General features: G+C 31.6%; 2 protein-coding genes across 3 annotated transcripts; one reads left to right on the forward strand and one right to left on the reverse strand.

The window, feature by feature from the left end:
- The first annotated feature begins 5,046 nt into the window (after positions 1–5,046).
- LOC120086429 (CBS domain-containing protein CBSX5) lies at positions 5,047–7,072 on the forward strand. The gene is made up of 2 exons (XM_039043071.1): positions 5,047–5,550; positions 5,969–7,072. The coding sequence occupies exons 1-2, from the start codon at positions 5,183–5,185 to the stop codon at positions 6,804–6,806; spliced, it is 1,206 nt and encodes a 401-aa protein (XP_038898999.1). The 5' UTR covers positions 5,047–5,182; the 3' UTR covers positions 6,807–7,072.
- Positions 7,073–8,348: 1,276 nt separating this feature from the next.
- On the reverse strand, positions 8,349–13,278 carry LOC120086611 (ultraviolet-B receptor UVR8). Of its 2 annotated transcripts, none has more exons than XM_039043345.1 (7): positions 13,117–13,278; positions 11,172–11,857; positions 10,660–10,869; positions 9,949–10,059; positions 9,272–9,640; positions 9,049–9,156; positions 8,349–8,857 (listed from the first exon to the last, which is right to left on the reverse strand). In XM_039043345.1, the coding sequence occupies exons 2-7, from the start codon at positions 11,508–11,510 to the stop codon at positions 8,519–8,521; spliced, it is 1,476 nt and encodes a 491-aa protein (XP_038899273.1). In that variant the 5' UTR covers positions 11,511–11,857; positions 13,117–13,278; the 3' UTR covers positions 8,349–8,518. The 2 variants fall into 2 exon arrangements, with proteins under 2 accessions (XP_038899273.1, XP_038899272.1); XM_039043344.1 differs by having other exon boundaries at positions 10,660–10,872.
- Positions 13,279–18,638: the final 5,360 nt, after the last annotated feature.

An 18,638-nucleotide genomic window follows, 5' to 3' on the forward strand; every position in this document is an offset into this window, starting at 1 on the left:
CATTTGATTACGGTTTAAGTCCGTTTGTTAACTATTTAGTTTTTGGTTTTCAGTTTTTGAAAATTAAACCTATAAATATTTATTCCACGGTTTCATTCCTAAATTTATTAGTTTTTTATATACTTTCTACTAATATTTTTAAAAACCAAGTCAAGTTTTGAGAACTAAAAAGAATAATTTTTAAAAAGTAGTTTTTATTTTTAGAATTTGACTAAAAATTCAACTCTTTTTACTTAAGAAAGATAAAACCGTTGTAAAATATTAAGAGAAAACATGTTTAATTTTAAAAAATAAAAAACAAAAGTCAAATAAATACTAAACGAGACCTTAATTTTTAATTTTTGGTTTTTGAAAATTAAACTTGTTTCCTCACAACTTCTTTACCATAAGATTCATATTTTCTAACCACACACTTAAATTCTTATCCAAACTTGAAAATTCAAATTGGTTTTTGAAAATAAGTTTGTAAACCAATTGGTTTTTGGTTTTTCAGTTTTTTAAAATTAAACTTATAAACATTACTTTTACCCATAATTAAGCTTCTATATGTTTTGTTATCCATATATTTTCTTTTAATGTTACCTATAATCAAGTGTTTCATCGATAAATGTGAAAAACCATAATTAAAAATTTGAAACGAAACAAGCATAAATTTCAAAAACAGAAAACTGAAAATGAAATGATTATCAAACTATGTTTACTTTCTTAAGGTTTTAAAATTTGACTCGAATTTAAAAACACTCCTAAAAAATAAATAATAAGACAAAGAAATGAATAGGTGGAAATAAATAATAAGACAAAGAAATGAATAGGTGGAAGTAGTGTTTATAAGCTTAATTTAAAAAAATTTAAAACTAAAAAATAAATGATTATCAAACAAGATGTTAATCTATCAAAACTAGTATGCCATACTTAACCTCAAACACCATAAACCCTTAAAACCTTGTTTAGTTTCTAAATTAAAGAGGAGATTAATCATCAATAAAACCACTCTATTAAGAAGTACATTATTAATGTTCAATGAGCTATACTTAATCTTTTAGTGGCAATTAAAGTGTAAAAGAAGAATGCAAATCAAGATTTGGGTTTAAGAACATAGCAAAAACTTCCCTTGAAATGGAATTCCAAGCATTGAATTACACTATTTGAAAGCTAAAACCAACTGTATATTGAACAATGAATGAGTGACCATATGAGTTTTCGAAAAGGAAGGAGTTTAGGCGCAATTTTGCCACTTGAAGAACAAAAGTAGGGAAACTACCCTTTTTTCTTCTTCTTTTAAGTGAAAATTTACTCTTTGAGTGCTTATATTCAATTCATTGTCGTATAATTAATTCTCCCCTCATTATTAATGGTTGCAATAATAACTAGGCTATGCCTTTATTAAAGTAGATCAAATTTAGGGGAAGTTTGAGATTAGGAGTTTATTATTATAATAATCTAGGTTATAATAATTTGTGTTTGAGGTATAGTTTATTTTAATTTGGATTGTAATAGTATGTGTTTGAAGTGTAAACTATTTTAATTTAAGAAGGAATAGTAAACACCGTATCAAAGAATAAAAAAAAATGATGAATGTAAAATAGTAAAAATTATAGTAAATAGTAAATATAGTAGTAAATGAGAGTTTTGAGAATAAAAAATAACATTTACTGTAGTAAGATGTGGTTATTACAGTCTTAGGATAGTCCCTGTCCCAAACATACGAAAGGGGTGTTCAAATAACCCGACAACCCGAACAATCCGGACTACCCAACCCAAAATGTAAGGATTGAGTTGGGTTAGTTTTGTTCTTGAGTTGGCTAGAAAACCCAACTCGAATTATTTATATATATATATATATATATATATATTATATATATATATATATATATATATATATATTATATATATATATATATATATATATATCAAAATTTTCAAAAATTAATCAATACAACGAAATCAAACTTTAAACAAAGAGAAATAAATATCATAGATATTTGGTATTTAGTATCTTAATTTTATGAGATATTAGTTATTAGTCATGTATATATATAAATTTATATATTTTTCATTAAAAATAAGAAAAAATTATAACCTGACAACCCAACTCAACTCAACCTGAATTTAACCCAACTCAACCTGAATTTTAAGTATTAGGTTGGGTTGGGTTGAAAACTTTATTTGGGTCATTTGGGTAGCCAATTAAACCAAACCGAATTTTTGGGTTGGTCCAAAAAATACCCAACCCCCCAATCCAACCTAACCCATGTACATTTGTCGATTAGTATCTTCTCACTCAATATGAACATTAAAAAATGACATGACCCTTGTACTATTAATCTCAAGATTTAAGATTTGATCTGCCATCTTTATCTATTTTTTTAAGAAAAAAACATTCTGCCTCTCTCAATCTGTTTTTCCTAATTTATTTAATGAATTGTTCATTTTTTTAATATTTATAATAGGGTGAAATTTATGATTCATAATCCTACTATTTCTCCACCGATAAAAAGATGTAATAGTTGAAGGTTGAGAATCATCACACTAACCCTTATCTTTATCTATGGATGAAATAGGAGAAAAGATTGTCAATCCAAATTCCAAGCTTAGTTTTTCAATTTACATTCATAAAAAGTCGATGGTTCGAAAGAGCGTATTACCAATTTTGTAATAATATTGTGTTTAGTTGCACATTGACATTGATGCATAACTCTATATGAATTTAATGATAAAAGTAATAAGTCTCCTAAGAGATTAAAAGCTCAAATCTTTCTACCTCAAATATTGCGTTGGACAAAAAAAATCAAAGCTTAGTATAAAATTAGAAAACTTTATCGAAGTGACTTGTACTTAAATATCTCACTTACAGATGATAATTCTAAAAAAAAAACTTTTTTTTAATAAATGAAGTAAAAAAAATTAAAAAAAATGTAAATTGAGAAAATATTAAATGAAAAGGAAAAAAAAATCTCACTCAACATCTATTATAATATATTTAAGGAGTGTTTGATGTATAGACTTGAGTTGGTGATTATTATCTAAGAAGTTAAATTATCTATGTAATTAGATTGTATGTGTTTGTGGTACTAGGTTGAATTGGTTTAATTGATTTTTTCTTAAAAAAAAAAACAGTGGGATCTAGTTTGGTAATGACATTCGAGTTGGGTTTAGAGATGTTTGTGATCGAATAGGATTACAATCCATCGTTGAGGGATTTTAGGGAAAGACACTTGTGTTTTCAATTTGAATCTAGTGTGAGATTTATACTATTTTTAAATCAATAGACATTAACCTTAATAACCGAAAATGAGTATTTAATAAAAATTTAAGGTAAAAAATATAAATCATAAAATTTAAGAATTAAACTAAAGTAAAATTGTGACCTTTGAAACTTGTAAACTAAATTGAAAATAAACTCAAAAATCTACATATATAATATTTTAAAAGTAAAAGACCAAATAAAAACTATACCTAAAAACGTATTTTTCCGTTTAGTTTCCTATTGTCGATTTACGACTTACAGTGTTAAAAAAATTACTATTTATGGGATGTAAAAAACAAAATCTAGTACTATCGTAGTATCAATCATTTCTATTCATTATTTGACACGTCATTAAATAGTTTATTAATATTATTATTTATTTATTTAAATTATTAAATGCTACTATTGTGGTAAGTAACAAATGGAGGTAGATGGTGATTGGCCTTTGACTTTTCATTTTGGGATAAGAAGCATTGGATCAAATCTCCTTTAAAAGAAAGTTTTTGTTAAGTTATAAAAGCTAAAATAGTTCAACTTCAATTTACATTAATAAGAAGTTTGATAGTTTGATTCTCATCTACAAATATTCAACAAAAAAAAGTGTGAAAGAGTCTGTTGTGAAATTTTGTAATAAAATTTTGTTTAATTACATATTTTATTGAAAAAGTTGAAATATTTTGACCTATGACAAAAATAACATCGATGCATAACTCATTAGAATTTAATGGCAAAAATAAGAAGTCTCCTAAGAGATTAGAGATTAAAATCCTTCTACTCAAATATTATATTTGATTAAAAAATTTCTTGACAAATGAGTAATCAAAGCTTACCATGAAATTAGATTTTTTTTTTTTAAAGTAGGAAATTAAAAAACTTAGAGGAAGATTTATAACTAAATGTCTCACTTATGGATGAGAGTACTATAAAAGGAAAAAGGAAAAAAAGAGTGTAAATAAGGAAAATCTTAAATGAAAAAAAATCTATTTATGTTAAAATCAGAATTATCTCACTCAACATCTAATATCTATTATGGTCTATTCAATATATCTCAAGTCTTTACTATAGGTCTCTTCTTTCTAAGAAAATATTTTTGGATCATTTTTTTAAATAATTTAAATAATTTAAATTACTTTCCTTTAGTTCAATTTATTAAACTCCTAAAAAATGTCAAAATAGAGTTAGTTTAGAGATAATTGGTATGTATTATTCCTTTGAGTAAGGAATTCGACCTATTTCTTTAATTGTTATACTACAAAAATGACTTACGAAAAAAATTCTCTGATTTATTTTTATTTTATTATTGACATATATATCATATTAATATATTAATACATCTATAAATCAATCGTTGAATATAGATATATCTATAAATTGAATGGATTTGTATTGCTATTAAATATAAAAAAAATTTGTATGAATATAAATGAGACATAAAATGTCATGAATAGGCTACTACTATAAATATAAATGTTAAACATATCAAATGTTAATATCCATTGATATGTCTACCTAAAATTGAAATATTGATATTTAGAACCTTCATTTTCAAAAATTACAAAAATAAAATAAAAAGTAGATTTGAGCCAACACATTGCATCTTACACTCCTACTGTAATTATAATTTTAACATTAATAATTACAAATATAAAATAATGACACAAAATTTTAAATTAATTAATTTGTTTAGAAGCATAGCCAGTGGGGTCCAGTTATGTTTTTTTTGGGTACCCTTTTAGAGTACCGTACATCTCATAATATCATTTTCAGTTTCCTTTCAACTCTCTTATTATAAATATGCCATAACTTCACCCCTTTTCTTCTCCATCTTCCCCGATCTTCCACCGTCGCCGGTCACCGCCGACCTCCTTCCCTCCGCCGTTCTCCAATTCCATTTCTGTAGGGGTTTTTTCAAACTCTTCCTTCCTTAGCTTTTGTATGGCAGTGAGCTTGTTTTCGCATGACGTTTCTGATCTCTGTCTCGGCAAGCCTGCGCTGAGGCCGCTGTCCTTGTCCGCAGCCGTCGCCGACGCCTTGGTTGCTCTCCAATTCTCCGACGATTATTTCGTCAGTGTCTGGGATTGTCGTTTAGCGAAGAGCGGTTGCAGCGGCGAAGGCGATGGTGGTGCTGGCGGTGGCGATTTTGACTGCTGCCGGTGTGTCGGGAAGCTGTGTATGGTGGATGTGATTTGCTATCTCTGTAAGGACGAGAATTTGTTGTCCCCTTCGGCTGCATTGCGAGCTTCTGTCTCTGAAATTTTGCCTCAAATTCCTGGAATCGTGATGCATTTGGAGCCGACTGCTAGGTATAAAAATCAATCTATTGAATTTTTTTATCTTTTCATTTCCCCCTTTTAGGGATTGTTTCAACAGTTTCTTTAATTGATTGGGTTTTTGAGAAAATTGTTAACGGCTGCGGTCCTGTTCACGTTTTACTTTGATGTTGATATTCTTTAATTGGGCATCTGAAATTTTGTCAGTTACTGATCTGAAATGAGCGTGTTGCACAAGTTTTTTTTCACACTCTGTTATGGCTTGTTTGTTGTTTTGCTTGTTCTTCATGAGAAAAGTGTTTTCCCCAAATAGTTTTTGTTTTCTTTGTTATCTTGTACTTTTCTTCTTCAACCGTATATGATACTGAATTCAGAAAGAGAATAATAGAGTTCTGTAAAGTTCTTAAAGATGAAGTTAATTGAAGTCTCTTTGTTCATATCCATATTCCAGCTTGTTAGAGGCCATTGATCTGGTTCTCCAAGGTGCTCAAAATTTAGTAGTCCCAATCAAGACTAAGTTAGGAAGCAATTCAAGAAGAAAACAGCTCAAAAACCCCACAAATGCCATCCATGGTGGCCTTGAATTCTGCTGGTTGACTCAGGAAGATATAATCAGATATCTCCTTAGCTCAATTGGCCTTTTTTCCTCCATTGCTGCGCTCTCCCTTGACAGCCTTGGCATCATTTGCACCAATCCCTTATCAGTAAACTACCACTCCCCTGCCTCTTCTGCCATTGGAGCCATTTCCCGTTGTATCGCCAATCAAACCTCGGTTGCAGTCATTGATGGCGAGGGAATTCTGATCGGTGAGATCTCGCCTTTTGCCCTTGCCGGATGCGACAAGGCCGTTGCAGCTGCGATTATGACCTTGTCATCTGGTGACCTGATGGCCTACATTGATTGTGGGGGTCCTCCGGAGGATCTTGTTAAGGTTGTGAAAGCTAGGCTGAAAGATAGCAAGTTGGAAGGAATGCTAGAGGAATTCACTAATTCACCATCCTCAATTGGGTCTGTATCTTTCACTTCTTCATCATCTGATGAGGAATTCTCGCCGTCTCCGAGCTCAAGAAGGTATAGGAGATCATCGAGCTACTCGGCACGAATTACTCGCCGTGCTGAGGCCATAGTTTGTCATCCAAGAAGCTCCTTGGTAGCTGTTATGATCCAGGCAATTGCACACAGGGTGAACTATGTTTGGGTCATTGAAGATGACTGCAGTTTGATTGGAATGGTCACATTCCTTGATATGTTAAAAGTTTTCAGAGAACATCTAGAGATTACCGAGTAGACTTTCAAGCCATTTGGCTTAGAAATTTTGCACCCCTCCCCCCAATCCCTTGTCTAAAGAATAAAAACACTCAAAAGTTGGAATCTGTGTTGCCAAATTGAGACTATTTGGGACAAAATCCATTAGGTTATGTGTTATTTGTGATGTTTTGTTTGTGTCTATAAACTTTTGGGATCTGCATGTTTCAGCCCTTGTATTCTAAAAGCTCATGAACAGAGTAAGCAGATGTGGAGAGCTTTCAGTGAAAGCACTTTTTGCCTGTATAATGCTTTTTTTCTTTTATAAGTTTTTAACTAATGATGAAACTACCATGATTAAATTAATTCAATCAAATCTTGAGTATTGTAAAAGTGGATCAGAGAAGATTTTAGAAAAAAAAAAAAAGGGTAACCATTTTCCTAAGATGAGATGACAGCTCATTAATGATAAACAATTATGGAAGGTCTTACATGTCAATTGAATATTGGTCAATTGTCTGTCATTTGAACAATTAATTACCAAGATTTAGTTCTTTTGTTCATCTGTCATTCTCCTTCCCCACTCAACCACTGGTGATGCATATAAGATTTGGATCTTCCTTGAGATCACAAAATGATTCTCAAATGTGTAATGGAAAATCAAAATAATCTAATATATGTTTTTTTGGTACATATAATGTGGGAAGTTGAGTGTATTAAGGACATCGAATGTGTAGAAGATATACTATGTTAGGTAAGCTAAGCTCTTTTTTATGGGATTTTGAAATAATTAAAATCATTTATGTTATATTTAAAATCACTTTTATTAATGTGTTTAGTTATTATAAATTACTTTGGGTGTGTTTGGGATAAGAACTATTTTAAACTATAATAACCATTTCTTACTACCGTAAATACTATTTCAAAATCTTTATTTACTACTGTTTTTATTATTTTACATTCACAATTTTTTATTATTTACTATAGTATTTACTATTTCATTCTCAAATTAAAATAGTTTACACTTCAAAAATATACTATTATAACCCAAACTAAAATTATTTACACCTCAAATACTATCTATTATAACCCTATTATAATAACTTAGGACTATAATAAGCAACTCTTTGTTCCAAACGTCCCCTTTAATGTTTAGTTTCACTTTTAACCATTTTTGTATCAATTTTGATTTTAAATGAATATAAACATGTTTCAAAGTGATTTTCTTTGAAACTTTCGAACATACCCAAAATTTACCTCATTTCATGCCAAATTGAAATTACTCAAAACAATTAATAAATATTAAAAAATCTCGGCCCAATACTATTTTCTGAACGTTTCCTCTTTTAACTCTACCTTATTGATTAGGTATTTAGCCCATTTTACCATTTTATTTCTTTCCATGTCATAATTCATTTGAATTTTAATCCAATTGGAAGCCTGATAAAATTTTAGCCAGAAATATATAGATAAACCAAGTTAACAAAATTCCACGAAACATGGATTCGAACAAAATATTAATCATCTGGTTTCATGAACGTCTAGTAAAGGAAACAACAAAAGGAGATCAATTAGAACAAATAAATTTAGTAACAAGAGCAGTAAAACTGAACTAAAGTAGAACGTTTTTAGTCTTTCACAGAGAAAATTACATCAAATCCACTAAGATTTCGAATAAGTCGACAATGGTGATTGAAATGTTAATATCAAACATAAAGTTATAAATATCTAAAGTGAAGATGAGAGCTAGGCTAACTACCCAGATTCTGATACAGTACTCTCATCATCCAAATCCTGGATAAAGATTTCAGTGGGTTCAAGGCATCCTCTCAGAGATTCATGTCCCAATTGTGCTCGTTCATTATCCCCGAAGCCGAATATTTTTCCTTCCTCAGTAACCGCGACAGTGTGATACAGCCCCGTGCTGATTTGAGAAACACGGTGAGTTCTTAAGCTGTCGAGGCTTCGAGGTCTCAAGACTTTGTCAGATACTCCTCTGTCTGGAAATCCAAGGCTACCAAACCCCATCCACCCAAAACCATAAACGGTACCGTTGTCCACCAACACAAAAGTTTTCCTCTTTCTCGCACATACCTGAAACAAAAACATTATCAAATAAGCCCTTAATAACACGATCTTAAATCCTAATACAGATTATGTAAGATATGCAGCATCTAATATTTCAAGCCTGTGTTATGAGCTACTTCATCGACTCTCAAAAAGGGAGGCACTAAAGGGAAGCAAATAGGAATCACACACAGTTTTGGTTTGGTAACGATCCAGACCTGCACTGCAAGGTGGTTCTTAAGGCTGTTTAGGGGTTGAGGAATAGTCTTATCAATCTCATCTCCATGGCCCAGGGCACCACAGTAGCCTTTTCCCCAAGTATAAACCTGTAATGAGAAATCAACTAAAACCATGTCACAACAGTTCTTGCAATGATCTGCCTAAACTAAAACATAGGATGTTAATAAGGTTAATATGTTCATCTTAAATTTGGGAACTAACAAATCCATTCGAATCTAATGCCACTGCATGCTCATCTCCAGCAGATACAGAAACAACATGAATATCCTTCAATCTAAATGTCTGTAGGACACGAGGCTGGAACTCATTGTGCTGCTCTCCATGGCCAAGGCAGAAATTAGATCCTGACCCAAAAGAGTATACTCTCCCATCATTAACTACGGCCAATACATAGCTTGGACCAGCAGCAATCTGAATTACAGATCCAATTTCCAGAAGCCGTTGAACAATCTTTGGAGTAGGTCCCTCTAGAGTATCGCCATGGCCAAGCTGACCATATGTGTTTGTTCCACATGTATAGACGTGGCCTTGTCTTGTTAAAAACACTGAAAAATTAAGCCCCACAGAGACCTGAAGAAAATTTACATGCTATAGTTACCAAGTAGTTCATCGTTTCAACCAAGCATGAATGCATGTTTATGGAGGTATCTACGGCTTTAGTTCCCTTCTTTTGTAGTACTACATTCCATCAACAAAATATGTGAATCCACTTAAAAAAAGAATAGATGTATATTAAGGCACGCAGTTGTCAACTGGTTAACTACATCCAGTTCTATCTTCAGCCTGTATATGACGTTGTAATTAAATGTAAAATTCAATCAAATCACAGAAGGAAAATACATATTTGACAAATTAAACAGCGATTAAAAGCATATTACCTGCTTGCAAGGAATTCCATTTAATGCTTCAACAAGTCTAGGTCTAAAGATTTGACAGCTTGTATCTCTGTGCCCACAACAAAATGATGAATTATCTCCACAGGTGAAAACCTATTGGAGAAGACAAGCCATTGGGTTACCAAAGAGTCAAAGACATTAATTGAGAGCGACATCCATGAAACCATATACTACAGCGTCAACAAGTGAGACATGAAATAACTACAGCAGAAAAACCTAGTTAACAACGATCGGCAAACACCTGTTCCTTTCATGCACTACTAAGGCATCAATCTAAGTACTACGAAGTTGAGAGATTCGATACAGCCATTTAAGGTTTATCATGATTTATAAAATGAGAAAAGTAGAACTTAGGAAGATAAGAGTCTTCGATTTCCAACATGGTACTTCTAATAATTAAAGCTACGAGCTCAATTAAGGATCAAATTAGCAATAAGACTATCAAAATTCTATAATACAGGAACTCATAGACATCAACTTTTCTTACAGTCACTGATCAAATCAGTAGAGAAATACCAAATGTTAAAGTGTACAGTTTATTTGGGATTAGAAAGATACTGAAAAAGAACATCCACATACAGAGAGGGGAAGCACAAAATCTGTGTGAAGCAGACGTGAAAACAGTATATAGCAGATCAAACATAGTAAAGATTATTATATAGATCAAATCCAACATAAGATTAAATTGTTGACCTGTCCTGATTGTGTGACAAAAGCAGCATGATTGTGAGAAGCAGAAACTTGCTCAACGTGTATAGAAGGTGGAAAATTTATTCGGGTAAATGTTACACATTGCGTAGTTTCAGAGCCATGACCCAGAACACCACATAAGCTGGAACCACAAGAGTATACTGATGCATTGCTGATCAGTAATGTATGATATCTTCCAGTTGCTATCTGCATCTGCTATAAAATAAATAGGAAAATAACTTCAAATTCTCTTCCACAAATCATAGGTATAAAAAAGAATCTGCAGCAAACATAATCTTAGAACTCAATGATACAATTGTACAACCTATAGAACAGATCCTATTCAAGTAAAGCCATCCATAATAAATATAATCTACGCTATAAAGAACTGATTTGTCCAAAATAATGAATTCTAATGCAGAAGATAGTAGATGATTCTTTCATGCAAATAAGCAAAATCCAAGCACACTCATTCAACTAAAAGAAAAGCAATATAGTTCTAAAAGAAATAATACATTGCCTTCTGAGGTCTCAACGATGTTGGAAGATTTCTCCACCAATTGCAGGAACCGAAAAACCCGTTTCCACTTCCCTTGACAGCGATCAAAAAGTTGTCTTTTGGAATCCTCTCCCATTCCGGAATAAATGTTGTGTGATATACATAACTGAAATGCTGCAAAATCAACTAATGACTGAAACTTGAGAGGGTACAGCTCATGGCTCCCTCCAAACAACTTGCAAGTCAACTCCAAGCAAACAAGATCATAAGTGTTCAGCCGACCAGACGTTAGAACTTCTAAGATCAAATGCGAAGGCAAATCCGCAAATGAAGTCGAATGAAGCCATTTAGCCATGTTTTCAGTCAATATGACTTTCCAAGCTTGAATGAAATCTCAACCAAAAATCCCCCTGAAATACAGTTAAAACTGATTCCCAGCTAATTACAGAGATGCTGACAGATGTAACCAACTCTGGCCAACACACAAGGGTTGTCAAATTTTTAGGCGAAATCTCAAGCAGTTAAAGCAACATATAAAGAACACATCAGAAGGGAGGAAAATATGGGAAATAGAGTATAAAAAAGGCGTTCTTGAAAAGAATTTCAGCCGTAATGAGTACAATGATTGGAAACAAATCATCAGATGGGACAAATGACACCCACACAAGTTATCCCAAGTTGAAGAAATACAATTTCTTTTTCCTGCAAAAATCAACAAAGCCAGTAGAAACAATTAGAATGCAGTAAATTACCTCAAAGAAAATGACAAAATAGCAGTAACAAATTTCAAGTTGACCCAATATTCAAAGGTGGTTCATACTTAAAAGTAGTTGAGATAACTAAATAATTAATTGGTTCAGACAACCAATGTTACTGACAAAAAGAACAGGGATGAATTTGAAAATGAACGATGATGTTGATGAGAGAAAAAAGAGGCTTTATGATTGCAATGTGTGGCACAGGACCAAGCATGCAACAAATTAAAGATTAATACAGTAATCAAAAGCAAGAGTGATTATTACAAGGCTTGTTAGTGCCGGTCACTAACTTTTCTGCAGAAAACTTAAAATTAAACAACTTCAATGACAAATGAAAAGGGGGATGAGAAAGAATGTTAATAAGCGACAACTTTGGATTCTCACTAACGGAAAGAGACAGAGAGAGCAGGCTAGAGTGATGATTACATAAGCTTGTGACTGCCGGTCACTCGCTTTTCTGCAGAAAAGTTAAGATTCAATTACCTTCACTGACAAATGGAACAGCAATGAGAAGGGAAGTGTATTGGCGACGAAAATGGACTCAGAACTTTCCTTAAAGCCCTCTCTCTCTCCAAATAACATACTCTGTTTTTTCCATTTCAAGTAAGGGAATTTCAAAACACAAATGAAAGGATTTAGACGATGTGTCTGATAAAAATAAAGAGTAATTCGCAAAAAACCATCGTTCAGGTCGCTGTAGTCCAAGCACCTCTTATCATAATTTTGGAGTTAGACCTAACAACTTTCACATGAATCACCATAGGAAAATTCTTTTTCCCTTAAAGAAGCTCGTGCTTTCAGAAAAATTTCTAAATACGCGTCAAACACAGCTATCAGCACACACTCACATGTCAAATTGAAAACCCATTAAGAATTGAATCACAATTCCTGAAAAACCCAAACTTCCTACTTCCATCCATACATTTGAAGAAAAAGAAGTGCATCGTTCACAGAATTTGGGCCTTCTCCGACAAATAAACAACTAGAATCCACCCCGGATTATCGGTCAATAATATACAGCATTTCAAACAAGATCCTCCGACTTTTAGGAAGACATTATGGATTATAATCGATTTCATAACAATTCAGATCTTGTTTTAGGCAAATCAAAGTAAACAACAATTAGAATGAAGAAAAGTATCTGCTGACTGAGTATATGTGTATACAGAATCAATTGGAAGAAAGGAAAAGAAGGAAAGAAACCTGTGGATTAAGAATTGAGATGTTGCGCTCTGACTTTTAGAAGAAAGTGCAAAATCCTCCTCGATTTCTGGAGAGAGTAGGAAGTGCCTTCCCCTTCAATATGCACACAAACACAAAAAGCTTCAATTTTGAGAGAGAATATGCTCCCAGTTTTTCCTTTCCTCTCTCAATAATAATAATAATGTTTTCTTATATATATATATATATATTTATTTATTTTACTTTTTCTAAATTTCTAAATATTATTTTTTTAAGAATGGTTTTTAAATGTAGAAAAATAAATCAAAATATTTATAAAATATAGCAAAATTTCTATCAATATCTATTAGTGATATTGATACACAGTGATAGCTATCAGTGTCTATCATTGATAATTCTAAAATTTTGTCATATCTTGTAAATATTTTGAATAGTTTTATCATTTGAAATAATTTCTCTTTGTTTAATCCTTAAATTTTGCATAAACTATATTTTATCATTCAACCTTTGACACTAATTTTATAAAATCATTTTTTTTCAAAAAAAAAAATGTAACATGTTTTTTTCATTGGTTAAGTACCTAAATAAGTTAGGTTGAACATCACCATATAGTTATTTTAAGATACCCTAGAATGTTTGGTTTTTAGAAAAAAAAAAAACTCATAAACAATATTTTTATCTATTGATTTTTTTGGGTTACACGAGAGAGTAATTTTAAAAAATAAAACTAAGTTTTGATTTTTTTTAAAAAAACTCTTTTTTCTATAGAATCTAGCTAAAAGTATATATTTAGTTAAGAAAGATGAAATTACGATACAAAAGTTGGAAAAAGCCCAACACAGTTTTCAGAATTTTCAAAGTAAAAAAAACTATTATCGTGAATAAGATATCTATTATTTCTCTATACTAGAGATGTCCATTGGACGGGATAGGAAACCATTTCGGCCCGACTCCATAGATTAAATTGACATCTTTACTCATTACAATACCATTTTTTGAATTCAAAAAGGAAAAAAAAAATGCAATTATCAAATTGTGTGGGAGATATCCATAATGTTTAATATTGAAATTGTTAAAGTCATTTTCAAAGTTATCCTAAAAACTACATTCAATCATTCAACATTAATTTAACATTTTAACACTTTTAAATGTAATTTTCATACCATCAATATTGGATTTGAATCATTAAAATTGTGTTTTAGAGTGATTTTGAAAATTAAAAAAAATGATAAATCATTTTAGAATCAATTCTCAAACATGTCCGTTTGATGATATTTAAATCTGTGTTAGAATGGTTAAAAAAACAAAAAGAAAGGCAAATACTTAAGTAGTATTACATGAAATTTTTAGGAACTAAAATAAATAAAAGTCAACTAAAATAGGTTACTTGAAGTTTAAGAAATCGAAATAAATTAAATGTGAAAGTTTAAAGAAAAAAAATAAATTAAACCATATAGTGATATATATTTATTTATTGACAATCCATATAGTATATTTAATGCATTAATTTCAAGTTCGTTCTCTCTACATAATGATTTGACTTTTGAATCAATAAATTATTTTAGCATTATTATTCATTAATGTCTAAAATAAAAGAAAGATGAGTTTTTCAACCAAATATGTCACATTCCTTGGTGGCTAAGCATGTTTTAGTGAAGAAAGAGTTCAACATCACTCTAGCTTAAGATGGAAGAAATATTCTATAAGTCCAACAATGGAATTTGGGCTTGGATTTTCCTAACTGATCTTGACATTGTGCTATGGAATTTTGTATTGATTGTGATTATGCACATCAAATTGCCAACAATTCAATTAGAAAAAACAAGTTGGTTGTTGTTTGTTTGTTGTAAGGGATTATATATGTTACCTAACTATATAGCATCAATCAAATGTTGTGTTTATAAAGAGACATGTATGCTGTAATTCAATACCTTTGAGAATTTGTTTCTTAAAAGTTTATTTAATATAAATATATTTAATTAGTTAAGATATTATATCATTAACAAAAAGTTAGAAATTCGAATTCTTATCTCCACATATTGTAATTTCAACTTTAAAAGAAAATATCAAGAGTTTAATTTTGGGTTTTCTTACGGATGACTCGGAAGGAAAAATGAGATTTGCCATACTTTTCTTATGGAGGACACGGATGAAATTGGCTTACTCGCTCTCTTATTCTCATATTTCTCTCTCTTTCCTCTCACCTATCGCTCTCCTCTCCCTTTTTCTCACGGTCTCGCTCTTTTGCTCCTTTTCCTCTTACAGATCGCTCTCATCTCCTTTTTTCTCACGATCTCGCTCTTTTACCATCAGTCTTGCAGTCTTGCTCTTTGTTGTGTATAATTTTGCGTGTGTGTTATATTGATCAATTAAATTATCTTTAAATAAATACAAGTTTTCTCTAATTAAACCCAAGTGTAAGTTTAAGTGAAGTGTCTTAACAAATACTAGGGTCGAACACAGGGACTTGGAACTGATAATTAATGTTGAACTTGATGAATGATATTTACGCAGGAATGTTCAATTAGTGTGTTGATGACTGTTTGTACCAGGATTTATTTATTTTTTTTTTTTAAAAAAAACTATTCAAAAGCAATAAAAGAGATGATGAGAAAGTGATGCATTGAAGATCAAAGTGAAGTGTGTTGTGGTGAGAGATGGTGAGTGGTAATGTGTTGAGTGATAGGGAATGGAATGCATTGATGGAAAGTATTGCAACACAAAAGAAATAGTTTGTGTGGAGTGATGGAAAATCAATTAATAAAGCATGGTTGAGAAGGTTCACTAACATTCACCTAAATGATGCACAAATATCCATTCATGTCTTTAATTTATTAAATGAAGAACTCACTTCTTGGTGTTTAAGGCCTAATAATCTTATCTCTAGCTCAAGTTAAAAATGAACAAAAGATTAACTTTATCTCTAAAGCCACTTATTTCCTTGTTTACTGATTTCAATAGCCACTTGCTCTCTCGAGTAATTAGCTATTCCTATTTGTCAGATGGATTCAAGTAATAGATTAAGCATACATCAAACAAGATGAACTTCAACTTATGCAAAACTTATAAGGATATTACTTTATTCTTCCTAACCCATTAAGAATTTAACAACTCATGATGGAGAGAGGTGAATACATGGATGGATAAGGAGGATGAAAATCATGGTTTATATTTAAAATAAAGAGTTTCTCAATCTCAATATCTCAATACAAACTCAAAGTAAGCAACAGAATAAATGTGCAAAGATAGACATGTCAAGTCGCCAGTCACAATCTCTTGCTCCCTTTGGCTTTGATGGATGTCTGTTTCACTGTGCTGGTGATGGAGATTGATGGACTCTGCCTCTAGAGAAGAAGATTGAGCTTTCACTCAGAATTCCTCAAAGAGAAGATCGAGAGGTTGAAGAAGATGGAGGATGAAAGTGGGTAGAGTTGGGACCAATCTCTTGACTAAGAATCTCACCCTTTCAACATGAGAGTTTTGAGCTATTTATAGGTGTCAAATGAAAAGTTCTTCAGCTTCTTTCCAATGATGATTTAACATACTTGCATTTAATTTCATGCCTTGCTGCGCCAAATTTCTCATGTCACAGGTTCATTGGTTCTGTCGCGACTGTCTCAAATCAGTTTCCAACTTGCAGTTTAATTAGACAAGTCACCTCCTATGCGTTTGTCATTTTCCTTTCTTTATGATTTTTTTCAACGCATAATTCTTCTTTGCATGTAAGATTAGGTTGGTTGATCTTTTGCGTCCAATGGCTATAGTGTCATCTTCCTTTGTCAAGTTCTTTTTTTTTTTCATTAAACCTTGCATTTAAAAATGTTAGACTTATAATATTTCAGGATTATGTTGGTTTTTTTGCCCTTAATCTCAAATTAATTTATTTTAATTAATTAATAAATTAATATTTTGATGATAAAAAAGTTGCTTTTATTTATTAATAATTTGAGTATTTTGAAGTGTCCATTGTGTAGAGCTTGGAACAATGGTTCCAAGGCAATTTGAATCACTCAAATTGGAATTCAAACGAATAAGATATGACCGAAACAAACTTAACGGAAAAATCCCGAGCTGATGACATGACAAACAGTCCTCGACCATGCATTCGACGATCGACAACTCAAAAGAGAACCGACGATCAAAATCTAAATGTAGAATAGGTTGTAGGTGAAACTAGGACAATCAAAGCGGCAATGGGCTTGTTAACCTTTTCATTGAAGCGGCAAGGGGGAAGGGGACTGATCCAAAAATCAACAAATCAATCGAGAAACTATGAAAAAAATCGAGAGATCTGTATGTAGAAGAAGAATCAATGAAACGAGAGATCTGAGGGTTAGACGATAAGGTTTGAGATGAGAGATCTCAGAGGTTAACAATAGGGTTTCAAATATGAGGGTTTGAGATGAGAGATCCTGAAGATTTCATGATAAGGTTTCAGATTTGAAGGTTTCAGATGAGAGGTTTGAGAAGGGTTTGGCGTTAGGGTTTTAGATCTAAGGGCTTGAGATGAGAGATCTAAGGGATGAGATACGTGTGATAGAAATAAAAGAGAAGAGATTTGAGAAATGAGATCTGAGAGATAAGAATCGCATGAAGGTAAGGGGAAAGTAGAGATCTGAGGGATGAGATCTCATGAATGAGAAACAGGGGAAGGAAAGGGGAGAGAAGAGATCTGAGTGATGAGATCTAGGGATGAGAATCGCATCAGTGAGAGGGGAGAGCAGAGAAACGTGAGAGAGAAAGGGGAAAGAATACAGACGTGTGAGAGAGGGTGTGATACGAAACATCCCCTCCAAATTGAAATCACTGTTTACAAATCAGTGGGCTAGACATATGAAATGGGTGACATACAGAAACTGGCCCTCAAACACGAAGATGCTCGTCTAAACTCATCTCATATTAGACCCCCAAACAACCTTTAGGGTCATGATTCTATAACTTATATGAAGTGTGATTGAAAAGTAATTAAGAAAAAAATTAGTTGTGGTTGACTTTTTCAACCATGAAGATGAGTGGGAAAGACATACTTGTAAATTTTTTTCTATAATTTGGAAAATGAATACCTCATATTAACCCTTATACTGATGTAGATGGAAATATCGAGGTCTTAATTTTATGAAAGTTTCAATGGATGTTTGAGAAAAATTATGAAAGCAATAAATTTTAAAAATAAATTTATGCTAGTAAATAAACATTTTATGATTTTTAAACAAGTTAACATATTTATTATCTATATTAAATTTACATAGTGATATTCCATTGTTGAATTATTATGTTTCGTGGATTTTTTTGTGATATAATGAAAATATCAATTCACCCCTTATATTGATGTCGAACCCATGGGAACGTAGAAATATCGATGAAAATATGAACATTTCGTCGGAAATTTAATAATAAGCCCTTAACTAAGTTGAATTAAAATTATTAAAGGTTGAGACATTAGAATCTTTTATTAAATTAGAACGATTAGAAGTAGGTTTTGGAGTTTAAATTTTAAAAATTGCCTAATTCTAAACTTAAAACTCAATCCCTTTACATTGTAT

The sequence above is a fragment of the Benincasa hispida genome, chromosome 9 (assembly GCF_009727055.1).
Source record: "Benincasa hispida cultivar B227 chromosome 9, ASM972705v1, whole genome shotgun sequence".
NCBI lineage: Eukaryota > Viridiplantae > Streptophyta > Magnoliopsida > Cucurbitales > Cucurbitaceae > Benincasa > Benincasa hispida.